This window comes from Diadema setosum, chromosome 5 (assembly GCF_964275005.1).
Source record: "Diadema setosum chromosome 5, eeDiaSeto1, whole genome shotgun sequence".
NCBI classification, from domain to species: Eukaryota; Metazoa; Echinodermata; class Echinoidea; order Diadematoida; family Diadematidae; genus Diadema; species Diadema setosum.
Window position 1 is genome coordinate 24,225,358 of NC_092689.1, and position 17,744 is coordinate 24,243,101.

Consider the following 17,744-nt stretch of genomic DNA (forward strand, 5'->3'; position numbering starts at 1 on the left):
GAGGACTTTTAGTACGTTATTCTAGACATATTCCCGGACCTATCCTGAAAAAATCAGCTTGTTACCAGAAATTTCCAGGTTTAAGCATATTTTGACCTAATGCTCTTGGACTAGATTGCAGGGGTCGCGGTCGCGAGGGCTGGACAGCAGCAGAGGTGGGGGCAAGCAGGTGTAAAACAAGCCCCTTGACTAAAATGGACCCATCCCATTGTATAGCCATCATGAATCACCTCCATTGTACTAACATTGGTAAATATTCCATAATTTCACAATTCATCACAAAAAAAAAGGTGTGAGCAAAGTATTCATCTCCAAACACAAAAATGTGTCAATTTTACAGTGGGAAGCACAAAATTAAAAATTACCTGATGTTATTTTAAGCATTTTAAGTGAAAATAGGTGCCTACTTATGAGGTCAAATCTGTTTCAGTGGGCGTAACTAGCTAGGCGCTTCCAACAGTCATGTGGGGTGAGACAGACTTTTCTCCTGATGGAAGTAGCAATGCTCCTGACAACGACTCACTCTTCCATTAAAAAAGCTGAACAATTATGTATTACTATATTCATTTTATTTCATAATAACCATGTGAGCTCAGCATGAAACATTTCCCAATTCGATATACCGCAGTATAGGGAATGTGTAATAGGTGATATGCTGTTTATAGTCGTAAGAACATTGTTTACTATGTTTCCAGTTTCTCAAATTTGTTAGATGTGTAGCTCTATATTATGCTTTCACTGTCTCTGCTGCTGTGTAAATATGGAGCCCCGAAACTTTCACTTCAGAAAGTTTGTTAGGTGCTTCTAGAAGTGAAAGTAACGAATTTCATCATACTTCTCCGGGATATGGTTGTTGCAGTTTGATTAAACCTCATGGCGATGGTTTGTAGATATGGAGATAGTTATTCGTAAATTCCATTTGATATAGTGATAGCATCCGTTTAATATAGTTTTTCCCGGCCAATTTCGCACTTTTTTCAGTCCAATTCCTAATTGCTGCATTCAATTTAGCACAATTTAGCCTAGATGGCATATTCGGTATTTCAATTGTATAATCTTTTCATTCAAATTCATTTTGGAGCATTCAAATTACCTTTAACATCATTCAAATCAGCACTTTTTCAGTTCAAATTCGTCCGACAAGCACCATTTCGAAAATCGTTCATTCAGTTTAGCATGATATAGTCACGTGATCACGTATACGCTGCGCTCGTTCATTCAAATTCATTCTTGGGCATCCAATTTCGCATTTACTGCAGTCAATTTAGCAGACACGTTTATGCTTTCATTCCCTTTTTTTTTTTCATTTTCAGTCATCATAGGTATTGTTTGCAAGCATCATAACATTTCATATTTTCGTATTCATTCTTTATTCTGATAAACCTTTGCAACAGTAATTTCAAAATACAATGTATATTTTTATGTGTATGTGTCTAAAATGTTCGATAGCATTATTTCATTCACAGATACATTAATCTTAAGTTTGTTTTGACATTAATTGGGAGAAGGAGGTTTCAATTTACATCGTGCATTATTTCTTTCATCTACAGGTTTCATTATTTTCATTTGGTGGGTGCTATATTGCCTTAATCATCATTAGGAATAAAGTTCTTGGATCAGCTCTAGCCATCAATTTGTCAAGGTTATTACCCTCAAATGCTTCTTTGATTCTTTCCCTGTCTTCTTGAGAGATACGCCTGTATCTAACTCATGCTGCCATGACTGGACATAAGAAAGTGAAGTGAATCTATGGTACTGGTGCATGTGTAGTTCTGATAACATGTATGAAAGAAGAGGGGCGTTACAGAACAACAAACTTGAGTTATTTATGGTCAAAGATACCTTTACTATATACTTAACAGTGTGTGGATGAAACAAAAATTCACAATTGAATACGTATAAATCACGGTTCTCACCTTTTCAAAATAGAAATAACATTACGCCAATTTGAATGAACATGTTTGGAATTTGACTGCCCATACACGAAATTGAATGACTGAAATACCATTTTCCGCCAGTGCTGGCGAATTTGAATGACTGAAGAGCAGGTGCCAATTTGAATGCCCGTTTTACGAATTTGAAAGACACATGTGCGAATTTCATTGATCGAAACGCTAAATTGAATGAACCTTTTATCAAATGGACTGACAAAAGTGTGAAATTGGCCGGGAAAACGTATATATACTTTTGTTTCAGAAACTGATTTTTTTTCCCTTTTGAACAACATGGTACAGCTCACAAATCACATTCTTTTCTTTAATCAAATCTTAGAAATATTCAACAATAAATCAAACATATGCTTTTGAATTCTTTTAATGAAAAAACCAGTGCCAGTGTTATGAAATAAAACAAATTTGGATATTGATGAAAATGTCATTTTCTTTCAATCATTTGCATACTTGTTTACCTTTGGGATGATGATCAGCATTCTCATATTGTTGTATTGTACCAGAAGAGTGTTTCGATCACATGTATGTGTTACACAATTGTTTATTGTGTCCAGGCGAGGATTTAGTGGGGGGGTGGGGCGAGCGGGCCTTCCCCCCCCCCCCCCCCCCGAGCCAAATTTGATTTTATTTTTCAGACCATTTTTGACCATTTTCGGTGCCTCGACCCCTCCCCCCCACCCCCCACCTTTTTGGTTTGTTTGTTTTTGTTTAGTTTTGCATTTGTTTTGCATGTCGCATTTTTTTTCATAATATGACACGTGGTGGGGGGGGGGGGGGGGGAGGGGGAGATGGTGAGTACCCAAAGGTCACCGAAAAGTCACCTTTTTTGTTTTAGTCGAGATGGCTGAATATGTCATACTGCATATACGTGTAGCTGTGTGAGCTTCTGTGGGTGTGTATGTGTGTTGTGTGTGAAGGTGTGGGTGTGTGTGTGGGGGGGTGTGATTGCGTGTGTTTGTCTGTGTGTACCCATAATGTCTGTGTACACCCTGTATTATAATGTGAGACTGCGCATTTATGTCTCTTTGTCAAAACCTCGGAATGTGTAGTGAAGTTTTCACAAAATGACATTTTTGTTTGGGAGCCCATATTGGCGTACTGAGAACTGATATTTCAGCACAATTCATATCTATAGAAAGTCTGTGTGCTGTTCATTCCCATACGTGAATTTTGAAATATTTTCACTAAGTTCAAGTATAGAAATATGAACAAACAAACGATTGCCCGATTTCTTATGATTTGTGCTGGATACTCCATTGACAATGCGTATATACGCAACACTGAAAATGTCACTTCGTGGTGACTGCGCACAGCGGGAAAACGATTTCTTTAGTCACCACGAACTGACATTTCTGTATGGAAGCTAATTCTGACGAAATTCTGGATGATTGATCATAAAAAATACTCCAATAAAAAGCCTGAGTCATGTAGATTGACTACATATCAAATTCAGTGTAATCTTATTCCATTAACGCATTCAAACATAAAGTTTAAAAATATGAAATCTTTAAACACGATTTACTCGAAATCAACTTTCGTGCGCTAGAGCGCTAAAATGCCAGTTCGTGGTGAGAGCGACGATATGTACTAAGTTCCATGAAGATACCTATACCTGAACCATTTCCGAGATGTAGAGAAAAAGGTGAAGTTTTAGCATTTTCACTTGACCTTTGACATCATGGCACGAAACTTCCTCTAGAGAATCTCTATCAGGCAACACATACTAAGTTTCAAGAAAATACCTTCAGGCATTGCATAGATATGGGGAAAATAGTGAAATTTTGAGCATTTGACCTTGACCTTGAGCATGTGCACCCAAAAGTTGATAAGTGCAACTTTGTCCACTCATACATTAATACATACCATGTTTCATTAAGACAACTCAAACGGTTTTTTAGTTATGCTGTCCACAAAATTTATCATGGACAGAAGGACGGGCAACCCGAAAACATACATAATGATGCAATGCCTCCGGCGACTTCAGGCGGAGGCATAAAAACCTAGAAATGTTGCTATGGCACCTGGATGGTATGCCTCTGCCATATCTCATGGTTTTCCCAATAAGTCTAGAATGTAATGTGAGATGATAGTTTCACATAATTGGCAAAAACTTGAAATGAAATGTTTGTCGCAGATTTGTTGAATGTTTATTTTCCTTAAAATAGGTTTCATTTGGATGAATGGCTGAATTGTTTAGGAGAGCAAGTACTAGGGAATTTGAGCATTTTCACTTGACTTTTGACCCTTTCTCTTTGATCCCATGGCCCACAATTCTTCAAATAATCACTATCTAGTAACATAAATTTTCATGACAATACTGGCCCAAAACTTTCCCTAGAGAATCTTTATCTGGTATTAAATACATGCATACACCAAGTTTCAAGAAAATACCTCCTGGCATTGCACACATATGGGGGAAATGGTGACATTTAAGGATTTGACCTTGACCTTTCAACTTTGACCAGGAGCATGTACATCCACAAGTTTACAACATCGTCCATTCATACCTGCATATGCTAAGTTTTATCAGGGTACCTCAATTAATTTTTGTTACACTGTCCACAAAAATGATTGTGGATGGACAACCCAAAGAAATATCAAGTGTCTCCAGCAACACTTTGTGCCAATTGTGGCTGAGGGATAAAACAAGGAAAAGTAGAAATTATGCGGTGCGTAATATATGTCCCCGCCAGAAGTAGCATTTTATAGCAAAATGAACAATACAGTTAAAAAATCAAGGTCAAAGGTCAAAGAAGTCAAAGGTCAAAATTCTGTGTAAAAGTTTTGAAGCCCTCATCTAGTGCCATCACATAAAGCAAACGGAATCGAAATCTGGTTAGAAATGGCGAAGGAGTAGCATTTTGTAGCGAAATGTACAAGACAGGTCAAAAATCAAGCTCAAAGGTCAAAGAAGTCAAAGGTCAGAATTCTAAGTTTTGAAGTCCTCACCTAGTGCCATCACATAAAGCAAACGGAATCGAAATCGGGTTAGAAATGGCGACCGAGTAGCATTTTGTAGCAAAATGTACAATATAGGTCAAAAATCAAGGTCAAAGGTCAAAGAAGTCAAAGGTCAAAATTCTGTGTAGAAGTTTTGAAGCCCTCACCTAGTACAATCACATAAAGCAAACAGAATCGAAATCGGGTTAGAAATGGTGAAGGAGTAGCATTTTTTAGCAAAATGTACAATATAGGTCAAAGGTCAAGGTCAAAGGTCAAAACTGAAATTCTGTGAAGAAGTTTCAAAGCTCCCATGTAGTGCTATCATATAAAGGAAACGGAATCAAAATTGGCTCATAAATGACAGAGAAGTAGCAAATTGAACATTTTGATGCACACACATACACACACACACACACACACACACGGACACACACACGTACGAAGCCCGTTTCATAGTACCCTGCTAAAACTTGTTCGGCGGGGACAAAAAGTGGAAATATAATAGTCAAAGTCAGCAAAATACGTGTGCATGACTGAACTAGAAAAGCACTCTGAGAGCGCAGACCTCCGCAAAGCAGCTCATTTCCACCACGGATTGTGTTCTCCAAATGAGATTAGTGATTTTCATCCATACATACTACTCTATAATGCATAGTGAAAATTGCCCAATTTCCAAATGAAGAAGCCTTTTGTTACATGTATCATCAACTTCCAGCTGCGTTGCGCCTCGCCGGCCTAGCAGAAACTAGAGAACACACTTAAGTGGGCTTATGCAAACCTCAAATTCCAGGGCTGTCAACACTGGAAACTAGTTGAGAGTGAGACTCCCATAGGCCAATGCTATAATTTAGGAGTAAAAATGAGTGAGATCAATAGAAATGCATGCAAATGAAATAAAGTTTTAGAGTGAGAAAGGACCAAAATGCGTGAGTCTCACGCTCAATGCGTGAGAGTTGGCAGCCTTGAAATTCGCGCAGCTTGAACTCCCAAGTTCATCGACCCTACTGGCCAAAATATTGAAAACCCTTCATAATATCCATAAAAATTCCTGGATCAGTGCCAAAATTTAATCATCTGTTCCTTGTGTCATTCTTAAAGGACAAGTTCACCTTCATAAACATAAGAATTGAGAGAATGCAACAATATTAGTAGAACACATCAGTGAAAGTTTGAGGAAAATTGGACAATCGATGCAAAAGTTATGAATTTTTAAAATGTTTGTGTTGGAACTGCTGGATGAGGAGACTACTACAGCTTGTGTGTGTGTGTGTGTGTGTTTATATGTGTGTGTATTTGTGTGTGTGTGTGTGACCAATTGATGCTCTAGCACATTTCAAATATCATTATCGGGGGGGGGGGGGGGAGTGGACTCATGTTATCTTCAATGTTTCAGATTTTTTTTTCTTTTTCTTGTGCATCTGTATAATATAAATGTGTTATAAATTACTGTTATAAATGTTGTGAATGTTATAAATGTTATAAATGTTTTTATATGTTATAACTGTTTATATCTTATGTGTTATAGTAGGCCCAACTCACAAGCTGTGCTTCTTGGGGACTATGTTTGGTTTGGTTTTCAATAAATTGAAATTGAAATAAAAAAATTGAAAAAAAACATAACCTTCTTCCTTGGCGGAGGTGATTAGGGTAGTAACTAGGCTCAGTCTGTAGCGCATCGGAGTCCCAATCCAAATAGACCCAGGTACAATTCACGAGTCTAGCTGAGAAATGTTGTGTGTACAAGCCATCCCCTGTAGGAAGCCCACCCACTCCCCCCCCCCCCCCCCCCAATCAGGAAAAATCCACAAAAAATATTAAAATAATCTATAGGGGGTCTTTCTTTCCTGAAATATTCTAAATTGGTGTAGTTTTCAAATCTTTCCTGAACAATCCTGAAATAGCATTCAAAAATAGGGTTAATCTTAACATCCCCCCCCCCCCCGACTCTCCGGATTGTGCTTACATGTATGTATGCCAGGCTTGCCTTCTTTTTAAATTACATCTTGCCACATGGGCGGCATGTACATCATGCTTAATATGTTAAGTCCTACCTGTCTTTAATATACAGACATGTTGGGACCGGAGCTTATCCAGATAAGGCCTTAGGGATTTGGCCGGATATGGGAGACTCTAAACGCACCCGACTACCCAAAATGGTAGAAAATTTAACTACATTATAACCTACTAGCAGCACCCGTGGAAATCCACGGGTCTGAGGGCCTCATATTTTTTGAATTTATTCATATTATTTTTGCCACGTTTTTAGTAGTCAAAAAGAAAGAAATTTACTATTTTCTTCTTTCTTCTTTTGCACCCTCTTCTACCCATGGCCATCCCCTCCTAACACTTGAGTTGAGGAGCCAGTTCATGGAATGGGACTTTAAAATCACCCCGCTTGCTGTTATCACAGATCAACTTAGCAGCACCCGTGGAATTTCAACGCACACACATCTTTTCTCTTCATGAAAAAGCTGAAAAATGGCATATGTCATGAATAATTTTTTTTTTTTACACGTCGTCATTTAAAAAAAAAAAAAAAAAAAAATCCCATACAACGACAATATGTTTACATATCCTCACCCGTTTATCTGCTTGAGACTGTACATTATCATTATTGTTATTATTATGATCATTTAATCATTATCATTTGGGGAGGGGGAGATTATAGTCATTAGGTTTAATAAGTACGTAGGCACCCGTGGGAATCCATGGGTCTCAGGGCCTCGTATTTTTTCTTTGATATATCTTTTCCCACGTTATGGGAGAAAGAATTAGAATAATTTTGTCTTCATTTGCTCCCTCTTTTTCATTTTTATCACCAAAACTTCGTTTGACGGACTACAGAACCATCCATTTTATTTCCACTTGTAACTTCAAAAATAGGCGGTCAGCAAAGCCAGGTTTTCCTCCACTTCGCACGTGTCTTATGAATATTCATGTTTACAGCAGTTATGCAGTAAACAAATGGACAGCGGCGCGTGTAATCTGAAATAGATCGGCAAGGACAAAATTTAAGTGGATATTTAGCCGTGGATATTTAAGTGGATATTTAGTCTGACTACAATGATACCTGACTTGAATGCAAACTAAATGATGTACCTGAGCTGCATAGTATCCTGTAGTTGTGCAAAATAAAATAAAATAACAGCATTCCTTATTTTCATTTGGGCACGCCAATGGCACACTGTACGTAAATGCCCTTGTATGACCGCGCCGTGTATTACCATATGAGAGCCCGCACGGAGATAGTGTTTCTTGTAACCATCGTCAATACATACACAGGCGCAGGCCTGTATATCTGATATGGAAGGGCACGATCGGCAAGGACAAAATTTAAGTGGATATTTAGCCGTCGAGATCACTGCTAAACAGTCCGAGTACAATGATACCCAACTTGAGAGTAAACTAAATGACGTAGCTGAGCTGCACAGGATCCTGTAATTTCGCAAAATAAAATACTGCATTCGTAGCTTCCCGTGTACCGAGAACGCATCATGATATGCAATGCAACACAGCGACAGGCTCAATGCATACACATATCTCTCTGCGTTAATATTGCCTGTACCCGGTACCCATAGTGCGTGTATCATGTCTCCACGACGATCAGCTGGGCGAGCAAGAATGCCCACTGTGCTACCACAGATTGTATAGAGTTCTGTGTGTGCGACCTGAGCCTGCGAGCTGGCGCGACCTGTATATAACCCGTATACATCGTGTGCGTATGTGTGCGTCCAAGAACGATGATAGAGCTTTCGCCACTGAAGCGGGAGTTCAGCGCGCCAGCGGCGCGCCAGCGCGCAAACGCTGCATGTTGTTGTTTGTCTTTTGTTTGTCTTTGTTTTTTGTACCGCTCTCGACGTCGACACGGAGGAGGAGCGCGGCCGAAAACCGGCCGACCGAATAGAAGAGACCCTCCCGCTGCTGACGACACCGGTCTGGGGGGCCCGGAGCCGACGGCTTCGGAGGAGATACCTCTACAACAAACAGCTCTCTCGATTATAATAATAGATTAAATTGCAGGCAGCGTACAGTGCCGTACACTAAAACTCTTTCTTTGCTATATATTGGGGGTAGTGAATATCTGAATGTATGTTATTCTTAGTAGATTTGTAGACTGGCAGGGATTCTGTGAAACCAGATGCAGTCTCTGCTCTGGAGACTCCGGGGAACATGTCCCCGACAACCAGAGTCAGAGATATATCTAACTACACGCAGCCGCTGTCGCAAAGCAACAGCGGCTGCACGTCTACTCCTTCGCAGACGTTGTCATTTTTCAGTGGTGGTTGTGCGACTCCTTCATGAATATCTTTTTTAATCGTGGAAAACTAAAATATAGGGAATCCCCATAATCTATGATAATCATCCAATAATCGGTATGCATATTTTTTTTTTTATTACGTCAAAAACCTACCGAAATCCGTCCTTAAAATCAGGTCTGTGAGCGTCCGTATTGCTTCACTCCTCATCTTCTGCGTGTTATTGAATGGCAATCACTCTCCTATGCTACAATGTAGGTAGTCAATGGTAGTCGGAGGTAGTCGGAGTGACGTCATATCATGAGAGCAGCACGCGCGGAAATACATGGTAGAAGACGACAAGCTTTATGTAACACACGAAACGCACGGGCGTACGTAAAATGCTAACACGGTATCTCGGGTTGAGCGTTCGTGGCTGTTCGTTAATTTTGTGAATCATCGCACAATCTACTCCAAAAAATTCAACAATAAGGTTTGGATACCAACAAAACACCAAATTCAACTCAACCATCAGCAACATACGATATAGGTGGGTGGTATTACTGTTAAAATCAAACAAAATAAAAGACATTTTTGTGGTCTTGCCGTCAAAAGCGACAGTCGTTTACGTACGTTTAAAAACACTAGTACATGTCAGACTGCTGTGCTGTGCACAGCGGTCTGGTCAGGCTAGAGTCTAGAGATACTATATCTAGACCCTAGTTTACAGACCAATCTTTCGGTCAAGGTGGTACGTGTAAATGCTAACCGGAAACCCGATGTCGGTGAAGTGGTCCATCTACCCACCACACAAGTTTGAAGAAAGTGATAGCATAATTATTAGAGCTCTAGATGATCTACAGACCATGCAGACCGTTGTTAAATTTATAAGTGCTGTGTAATACACCACACCTGTTACAGCACGTGGGACTACGAGACAACCGGGTCATGCCAATGGTATTCATTTCAACAGAAAAACTGAAAAACTCCCATGTATAGTGTCACACGTTCCAAAAATATGAACCTGTTTGCACAGCAGAGCGATAGTCAACTTCAACTTGAGTATTGTAATAAAGAATACCTTGGTTCGTCGGCACTTGCTAAGCCAATCTTTGCTTGGAATGCACCATTGTCCAGAATGACAATGGGGGCTGCCATCTTGAATTTGAATCACTACGTCAATCTCGCGCGCGGAATCGAGGCGAGGCGGTTGACGACGCGGTTGACGTGGAGGGTTGGGGGCGGTGCTCGGAAGGAGGAGTATGATAAACAGAGAGTGAGGGGGTGGGAGAGGGAGGCCTCATTAGGGAGAGTTTCGCTGGCCAGCACATTGCCAATGTCATTATCAAGCTTTGGATCCATCATGAATAACTACTCAAGATATGCATACGTCATACTCCGTTAAATTACACTGTATAGAACCATAATTGTCTGTAATATTGCACTTTCTTTTGCAGAACACCGCCAAAACTAGTGTACTGTAGGGCCTATAAAACTATTCGCTATACTCATGTATAGTACTTCCACCCAGTATTCGATAATCTTCAAAACGAAGAAAGCTATCAGTCTTTCTTGCGCAAAGTATTTGCAAAGTGATCAGATTGCAATCTCAAGATCTTTCGTTGAAACAGTTTATAGCCGCAAGAAGGATGTCGGAGATGGCCAAGGGCAAAACGGGAACCTATAAAAAGAGAAGCTGCTCTGCGAGAAGGAGACAGAAACAAGGGATGCGCCGAGAGTATAGCTAGATGTTCTACTGTCAAGTTTGTTGGTATCGAGTCATCCAATCCGTTTCGTTTCCTGAACTAGTTGAGCTGGAAAAGATTCTGGCATTTCGTAATATCTGTCGATGTGTGAAATTGAGAAGAGTCGAATGGCGCCAAGAAAGATGGGGTGAGTATTTTACAGCTACGGACCACAGAAGTGGTGTGGTCGACTTTCTCAGGCTATGGATTCATTATAGGTAAGATACACTTTCGAAGAGTGTGTCACATATCTTAATTAGAGCTTTGCATTTTTCAATACTCTATTGTCCTACTCACAAGCTGCAATGTTGAACTATGTCATCCGAATAGATCGACTCTCTAAACATCGTCATTGAGCCCAACTTATCTTTTAATCCTTTAAATTTCTAAAAGAGTTTGTGATAAAATATGTTTGTTCTTTGTCATAGCATTGCTAAAAAAAAAGGCAAGGTTTTTTTTTTTTTTCTTTTCGTCCATGAATGGAAAAATATACATGGATGATATCTAAAACAGGGCATGCCGTTCATGTAAAAATGTTGACTGTTCTTCGAAGGGATCAATATTGTTCAATGGCATTTCCGCAGTTCATTTATGTGTGACAGAAGGAGTGCAAATGGCGAATTTTTGAATTTTCTTAATTCCTTGTTGACCTGAAGAACTAATTTAATGCAATGCAAACGGTTAGTGATTTGAGAAGGGGGAAGTTAAAACCCGTGCTTTGATACCTCTGTCATTGTTTTACCTCTATAAACCTTTACATTTCTGCATGTGATATGTCATCTCTGTTATTGTTCCTTTAGTCATCCTATACTCTGAAATGTTTATATCTGACATTTTAACTGTATTTTTTCCCCTTTTTACACTCTGGATCAAAGAAGAAATAATTAAAGAAAGGAAAATTGTTTAGTATTCGATTATTACATAAAGAAGATTTTGCACATTGGAGTTGTGGGTTTTGCAGGTTAGATAGAGCTTGTGACGAAACCAAGAGTTTGGCACTTTCCTTATTTTTTTTTTTTGGGGGGGGGGGTTGTTGGTCATTTTTTTTCTCACTTTTTCGTTTGTTTGTTATTTCCTTTCCATCATATCGTATAATGCAATTTGATTCTAATTCGAATGACTTTCCTGATATAAACATAGAGTTTGCATTGATAACACGTATTGATGACCTTTGAGATTAAAACCATTGTTTTGATATTTTTCATCCCTCACACTTCATTGGAATTGTGAGAGTTCTGTTCATTCAGCGTGAAGAAATATGCTTGCTTATGCCAGTTCGTACTTCCACTTTGCTCATGAGCATGAAAAGGTCATTTGTACCACCAGAAATAATAATCTTTTAATCCACTGAGATAAGCATCTGTGATTCAATGATTATTTAGGTTATCCTTACATAAATAAATGGCGCTTGCCAGCATAATGTACCTGACAGCGGGCCTGGTATTCAGCCAAGATTAATTTTAAAAAAAAGTTTGTTAAAACATGCAATGCAAAATTAAGAAATGAATGCTTCCCCAAGTTGACGGACTATTCAATTCTGGTCACCAGGAAGCCTTGTCAGCAGAGTTCTGAAAAGATGGCATTCGAGGTATTCATGTCTATTGTGCAGAGGGTCATTGTAAGCACCAATACATCATTGGTTCTTATGTAAAGTTCAAATTTTGTACAGAGGGTTCAAATTTGACCAAAATCTGGAACTTAACTTTGAAATTAATCATGAATGTAACGAAACTGATTCATGCTCTTATATTCAAATCACCTCCAAGTAAATTGTACACTATTCAGCTATTACACATATAAATGACAGTGTTATCTGTGCTATAGTTTTTGAACTATTAAAGGACAAGTTCACCTTCATTAACATAAGGATTGAGAGAATGTAGCATTATTAGTAGAACACATCATTGAAAGTTTGAGGAAAATCGGACAATCCGTTCAAAAGTTATGAATTTTTGAAGTTTTTGTGCAGTCACCGCTGGATGAGAAGACTACTGCAGTGTATGATGTCACATGCGTACAACAATATAACGAAAATAATGAGAATTTTACAAAATTTCATCTTTTGAAAAAAGTACACATTCCCTTGACTCGTTACTGACATATGTTATGGGTAAAAGTATTCCCATTGCCTGTAGAAAGAGGCAAGTCAAGTGCTCTTTTATTATGCGAAAAGAGTTTGTCTTTATATTTTCTTTATACTGTTGTACTCATATGACATCACGAGCATTAGTAGTCTCCTCATCCAGCGGTTCCAACACAAAAGTTTTAAGAATTCATAACTTTTGCATCGATTGTCCAATTTTCCTCAAACTTTCACTGATGTGTTCTACTAATATTGCTGCATTCTCTTAATCCTTATGTTAATGAAGGTGAACTTGTCCTTTAAGGATCAAAAGTGGGAATTTTTTTGTAACACCTAGTATATATCATATATATATATATATATATATATATATATATATATATATATATATATATATATATATATATATATATATATATATATATATATATATATCATCTTGGAATTTTCCACGTGTTGGACTTCGAATGTTGTAATTATAAGAAGAAAGAGTCTCAAGTACGCCATGGATCCAACGATTACAAAAATTTTTATTACAAAATTTTCGGTCTGCCTCAGACCTCATTGTCTTTGCACTGACGAAGGTCTGAGGCAGACCGAAAATTTTGTAATAAAAATTTTTGTAATCGTTGGATCCATGGCGTACTTGAGACTCTTTCTTCTTATATATATATATATATATATATATATATATATATATATATATATACAGACAGACAGACATATATATACGACACTGACACAATAGATGGTGAAGAAGCTATAAGATAAAACCTTTCGGTACTAAAGGAATCCTATCATTAAAACCAGCTCCCCATCCTAAAACACACGTCTCCGTCTAGCTTTTAGTAATATGACCCGAAGAAATGGTGATGTATGAAATATACTTTTTGTATGATGATGAGGATAGTAGCAACAATAAGCTGCATTTATTATCTTTTCATAAAGCGCAAAACCTATGCATTATACATGATTATGTTCTGCGCTAGAAGAGGTCTTGATAAGTTTGACAATCATGGAGATCTAAATTTTAAAACGAGAAAAATGTGTTTTTCGTCTTAATCCAAATAATTCTGTGTTGGGGATCTCGTCGATTCTAGATATTCCACAGATGGAATTTATGAGGGGGGTGGGGGAAATGTCTTTAGATCTACGCAAGTTATGAATGTATAAGTTTGTGAGACTGAGGAATGTAATTTCATGTGTAATAATGACAATAATGATAATAATAATAATAATAATAATAATAACAATAATAATAATAATAATAATAATAATAATAATAATAATAATAATGATAATAATGATAATAACAATGATAATAATAATAATAGAGGAGACTCTAGTAAAGCGCTCATTCTACCTAAAAAGATACTAATGGCGCTGTATAACAGAGTACATATCACGTTACAACAGAGTATTACAGAAGATATAAGAACAATAAACAAACAAACAAACAATATACGTACATAAACAGCAGGTAAACAATTGTCAATTTAACGGGCCTGAACAGTGATCTGAAGTGATAGTCGTCAGAGAATTGCGAGCCAGTGTAGATCTCTAAAAAGAGGAGTGATCTTTCAGAATCTGAATTTACAACAGATCAGCCTACCGCTTATTGTGTGGGCTATTTACGATGATCGTGATGGTGCCTTTATATCCATGCATACTGTCAGGGCTGCTCGTTTTCCGAATGCTGATTAGGTTATGCGGTGTCACGTATAGGTCGTGCTTCCCTAGAATTAAGGATAGTTTGTTTGTTTGTTTGTATAATTTGTATATTCAAAGAAATTATAGTTAGATCGTACATAGTAGTATCTTGTGATTTCCTTGGATCACATTATGCCACTCCGATGCACGGAGAATGATCATCACAAGTTTCGAAGGAATCGGAAGTGACGACATTAATTTTGTGTGACAATTGTTACGGATTGTGTGAACAAAGAAAAACCATTCGTCCTCAGAGCTGCAAGACCAAATTTCACTGAAGAAAAATGAGGTATTAATAGAATACAAGAGCTTTGAGGTAAAGTCACTAAGTAATAGAATACAAGAGGGTAGTGGTAAACCTGTTTATGAGTAACGAAAGCTGCAGTAGTCTCGTGAAAGAGGCGGCAAGTTCGAATCCCGATTACAGTGCGTTTTGCCAAATTGCTTTTCACCTCTTGCCCAAGGATGATAAAAGTGGGTATATTGCATACAGTGGTGGTGGTGTAATAATAGATAATGACATTTGCAATCTGGGAAAACAGGACAGTCATCATTTTAATAATCATTATCATGATTATTCATAACATGTAAGTTAATTGTTGATGGTCTTGTCGTGGGAATAACCATGGATGGCTTAGACTGTCATCACATGATTCGCACACTGACGAAATCATATTTCTTATTTGCCCCTTTGTTTTCAGAAATGAGAACATAAAAGTATCAGTGGCCCTATGTTTGATCATGGTCTGGATGTTAGAGACTCCTATTACAGGAGCCGGGATGACTGTCACACCATCCCCACCATCACGTCGTAACGCCACAGCCAGTCGACCTCTCCCGAAGTCCCATGGTATAAGTATTTGTATGTTGTGCAGTTAGAAAAACGAGCATGTTTTTTTTTTTCTAGAAGAGCCGTTCAGAGACTTGTAGAGGTTTATTTTCTACCTACTTAACGAAGCAAGAAAGGACAGCCAAATTTAGACTATTTTTAATTTTCATTGCCATGATCCAGCGAAAGAATGGTCTATGAATTTGAATAATTCATATTACATAGTATATAATAGGTATTTCTTTCTCTAAAAGAAAAGTGAAAATCTTCACTCTTGAAGGAGTGAATAACAGAAAAGAGTGAGTTTCGAGTGAAATTGGAGTGAATTTTGAGTGAAAATGTTCATTTTCACTCATTTTGGAGTGACCTCAGGGATCACTCGAAGATTTTGGTGTGATCCCTGCACGAGGTCACTCCGAAATGAGTGAAAATGACCATTTTCACTCATTTACCCATACTGTCGTACATGTTTTGAATTGATTGTAAGCGCTTTGGGGCTTGTGGGAAAAGCGCACTATAAATAATAGTAATAATAATAATTTTCTTGTCTTTGTCTTTCAAATATACTTCGGCAGTCTCTCAAGAATTGCCATATTTTGGGGGAAGATCACTGAGAGATTAATGAGAGATCATTGAAAGACTAGTCACAAAAATCTTCATCGATTTCTCAATGATCTCAGGGTGCATGTCAGATGATCTTTGGGTGATTTTTCAGTAGTCGTATTGGTCTTTCCATGAACGTTCATCAATCTTCAAGGTCCCATGCGCATGCAGACATCTCTGAGAAATGTGCAGAAAAGATACTTTCAATGATCTTTCAAAGGGTTTTTAAAGGGCCATCCCACTAAGACGCAATTTTGTCTGATCTCGCCAATTTTGGGCGTGTCAGTGGTCTCTCAAGGTACTCCGTTATAAGGTATGGGGGGTGGGGGCTTCAAGATACGCCGATGCCTTGTGTATGTTGGCAACGGTTGAGATAAGCCGTTGTGTGCTGCTGACAAGAGAATCGTTAAAGATACATCCTGCGTCGCAAAGGCACATCGACGCTTTGTTTGTTGTTGACGATAAGTGTTACAGAATGTAATGAATGATTACTTATGTTGTGTGTTGTAGGATAGGATGTTTCATCAAGGGTGGATTTTGCGACTGTTTTTTTTTTTCTGACGTTGCCGTGACGTATAGGAGGAAGAGAATAAATTCAATCAAATCAATATTACTGGTACCTAGTGGAGAAGGAGGGCAAATCCTTCGAGGTAGCAGCATTACTTTACTTATTGGGCTTATAGATTGCATATCATCTGCTTTTAACACAAACAATGTTAAATTGAGTTATGTTGAACAATATACAATGTGTTACATCACACTCTATTTGTAAAGGATAATTCTCCTTATAGATTCTATAAGAATGTATGTCATTAGACAAGTTAAATCTGCTGGAAGTACTGTGTGAGACACAGTTTCATAATTTTGTTTTACATTTATTATTATTGTTTTTGTTCTTAATTATTCAACGAGTCGCTTGTTCTGATGGTATCGTGTCTTGAAAAAGTATGACACGCAGACAAAATACACACTTTATGCGTACATCCAGGCACACATACACGCATATACCTACAATATAAAAGTTTATGTGTAGACAGAGGTTCGGTGTAATAATGTCAGAAGTAAAAATGTCAGAGGTAAAAATGTCAGAGGCAAAAATGTCAGAAGTAGAAATGTCAGTAGTAAAAAATGTCACTGTAGATTTGAAGAATATTTAGGGAAATGTGTTAAAAAAAATAGAGCTCTCTTAATATTCTGAGTTTGTTTCCAATGCAATAGCGTAATCTGTCTGTTCAGAGGAATAGCTAACCTGCTAATGGCCTCGTAGGCCTATGGGAAATTTTTATTATTATTATTATTATTATTATTATTATCATCATCATCATTATTATTACTATTATTATTATTACTATTATTGTTATCATTTTATTATAATTGGGTTCCAGCAATGCTGCAATCCCCTTAACAGTTTAATCCTACGTTGTTACGCCCAATGAAGTTATCACACACACACACACACGAACCCACTTTTGGTATTAACGTATACTTTTACACAGATATACATATCTCTTACATATACACACTGTTACACAAACGAATTCTCCTTACGTCAGAACCTGCCTTGGTTAAACCATGGACCCTACCGTCGGTAGGGTCCATGGTTAAACTTTTCAGTGATCTTCTACTGGCTTTAGACAAGGGAAATGA

At 37.9% G+C, this 17,744-nt stretch overlaps 1 protein-coding gene across 1 annotated transcript in view; it reads right to left on the minus strand.

Moving 5' to 3' along the window:
* Window positions 1-10,285, minus strand: part of LOC140228641 (actin-related protein 6-like) — a 68,082-nt gene extending 57,797 nt beyond the window's left edge. The window contains exon 1 of the mRNA XM_072308890.1: window positions 10,209-10,285. Within this exon, the coding sequence (XP_072164991.1) occupies window positions 10,209-10,285 (77 nt within the window). The remainder of the gene's footprint in view (window positions 1-10,208) is intronic.
* Window positions 10,286-17,744: the final 7,459 nt, after the last annotated feature.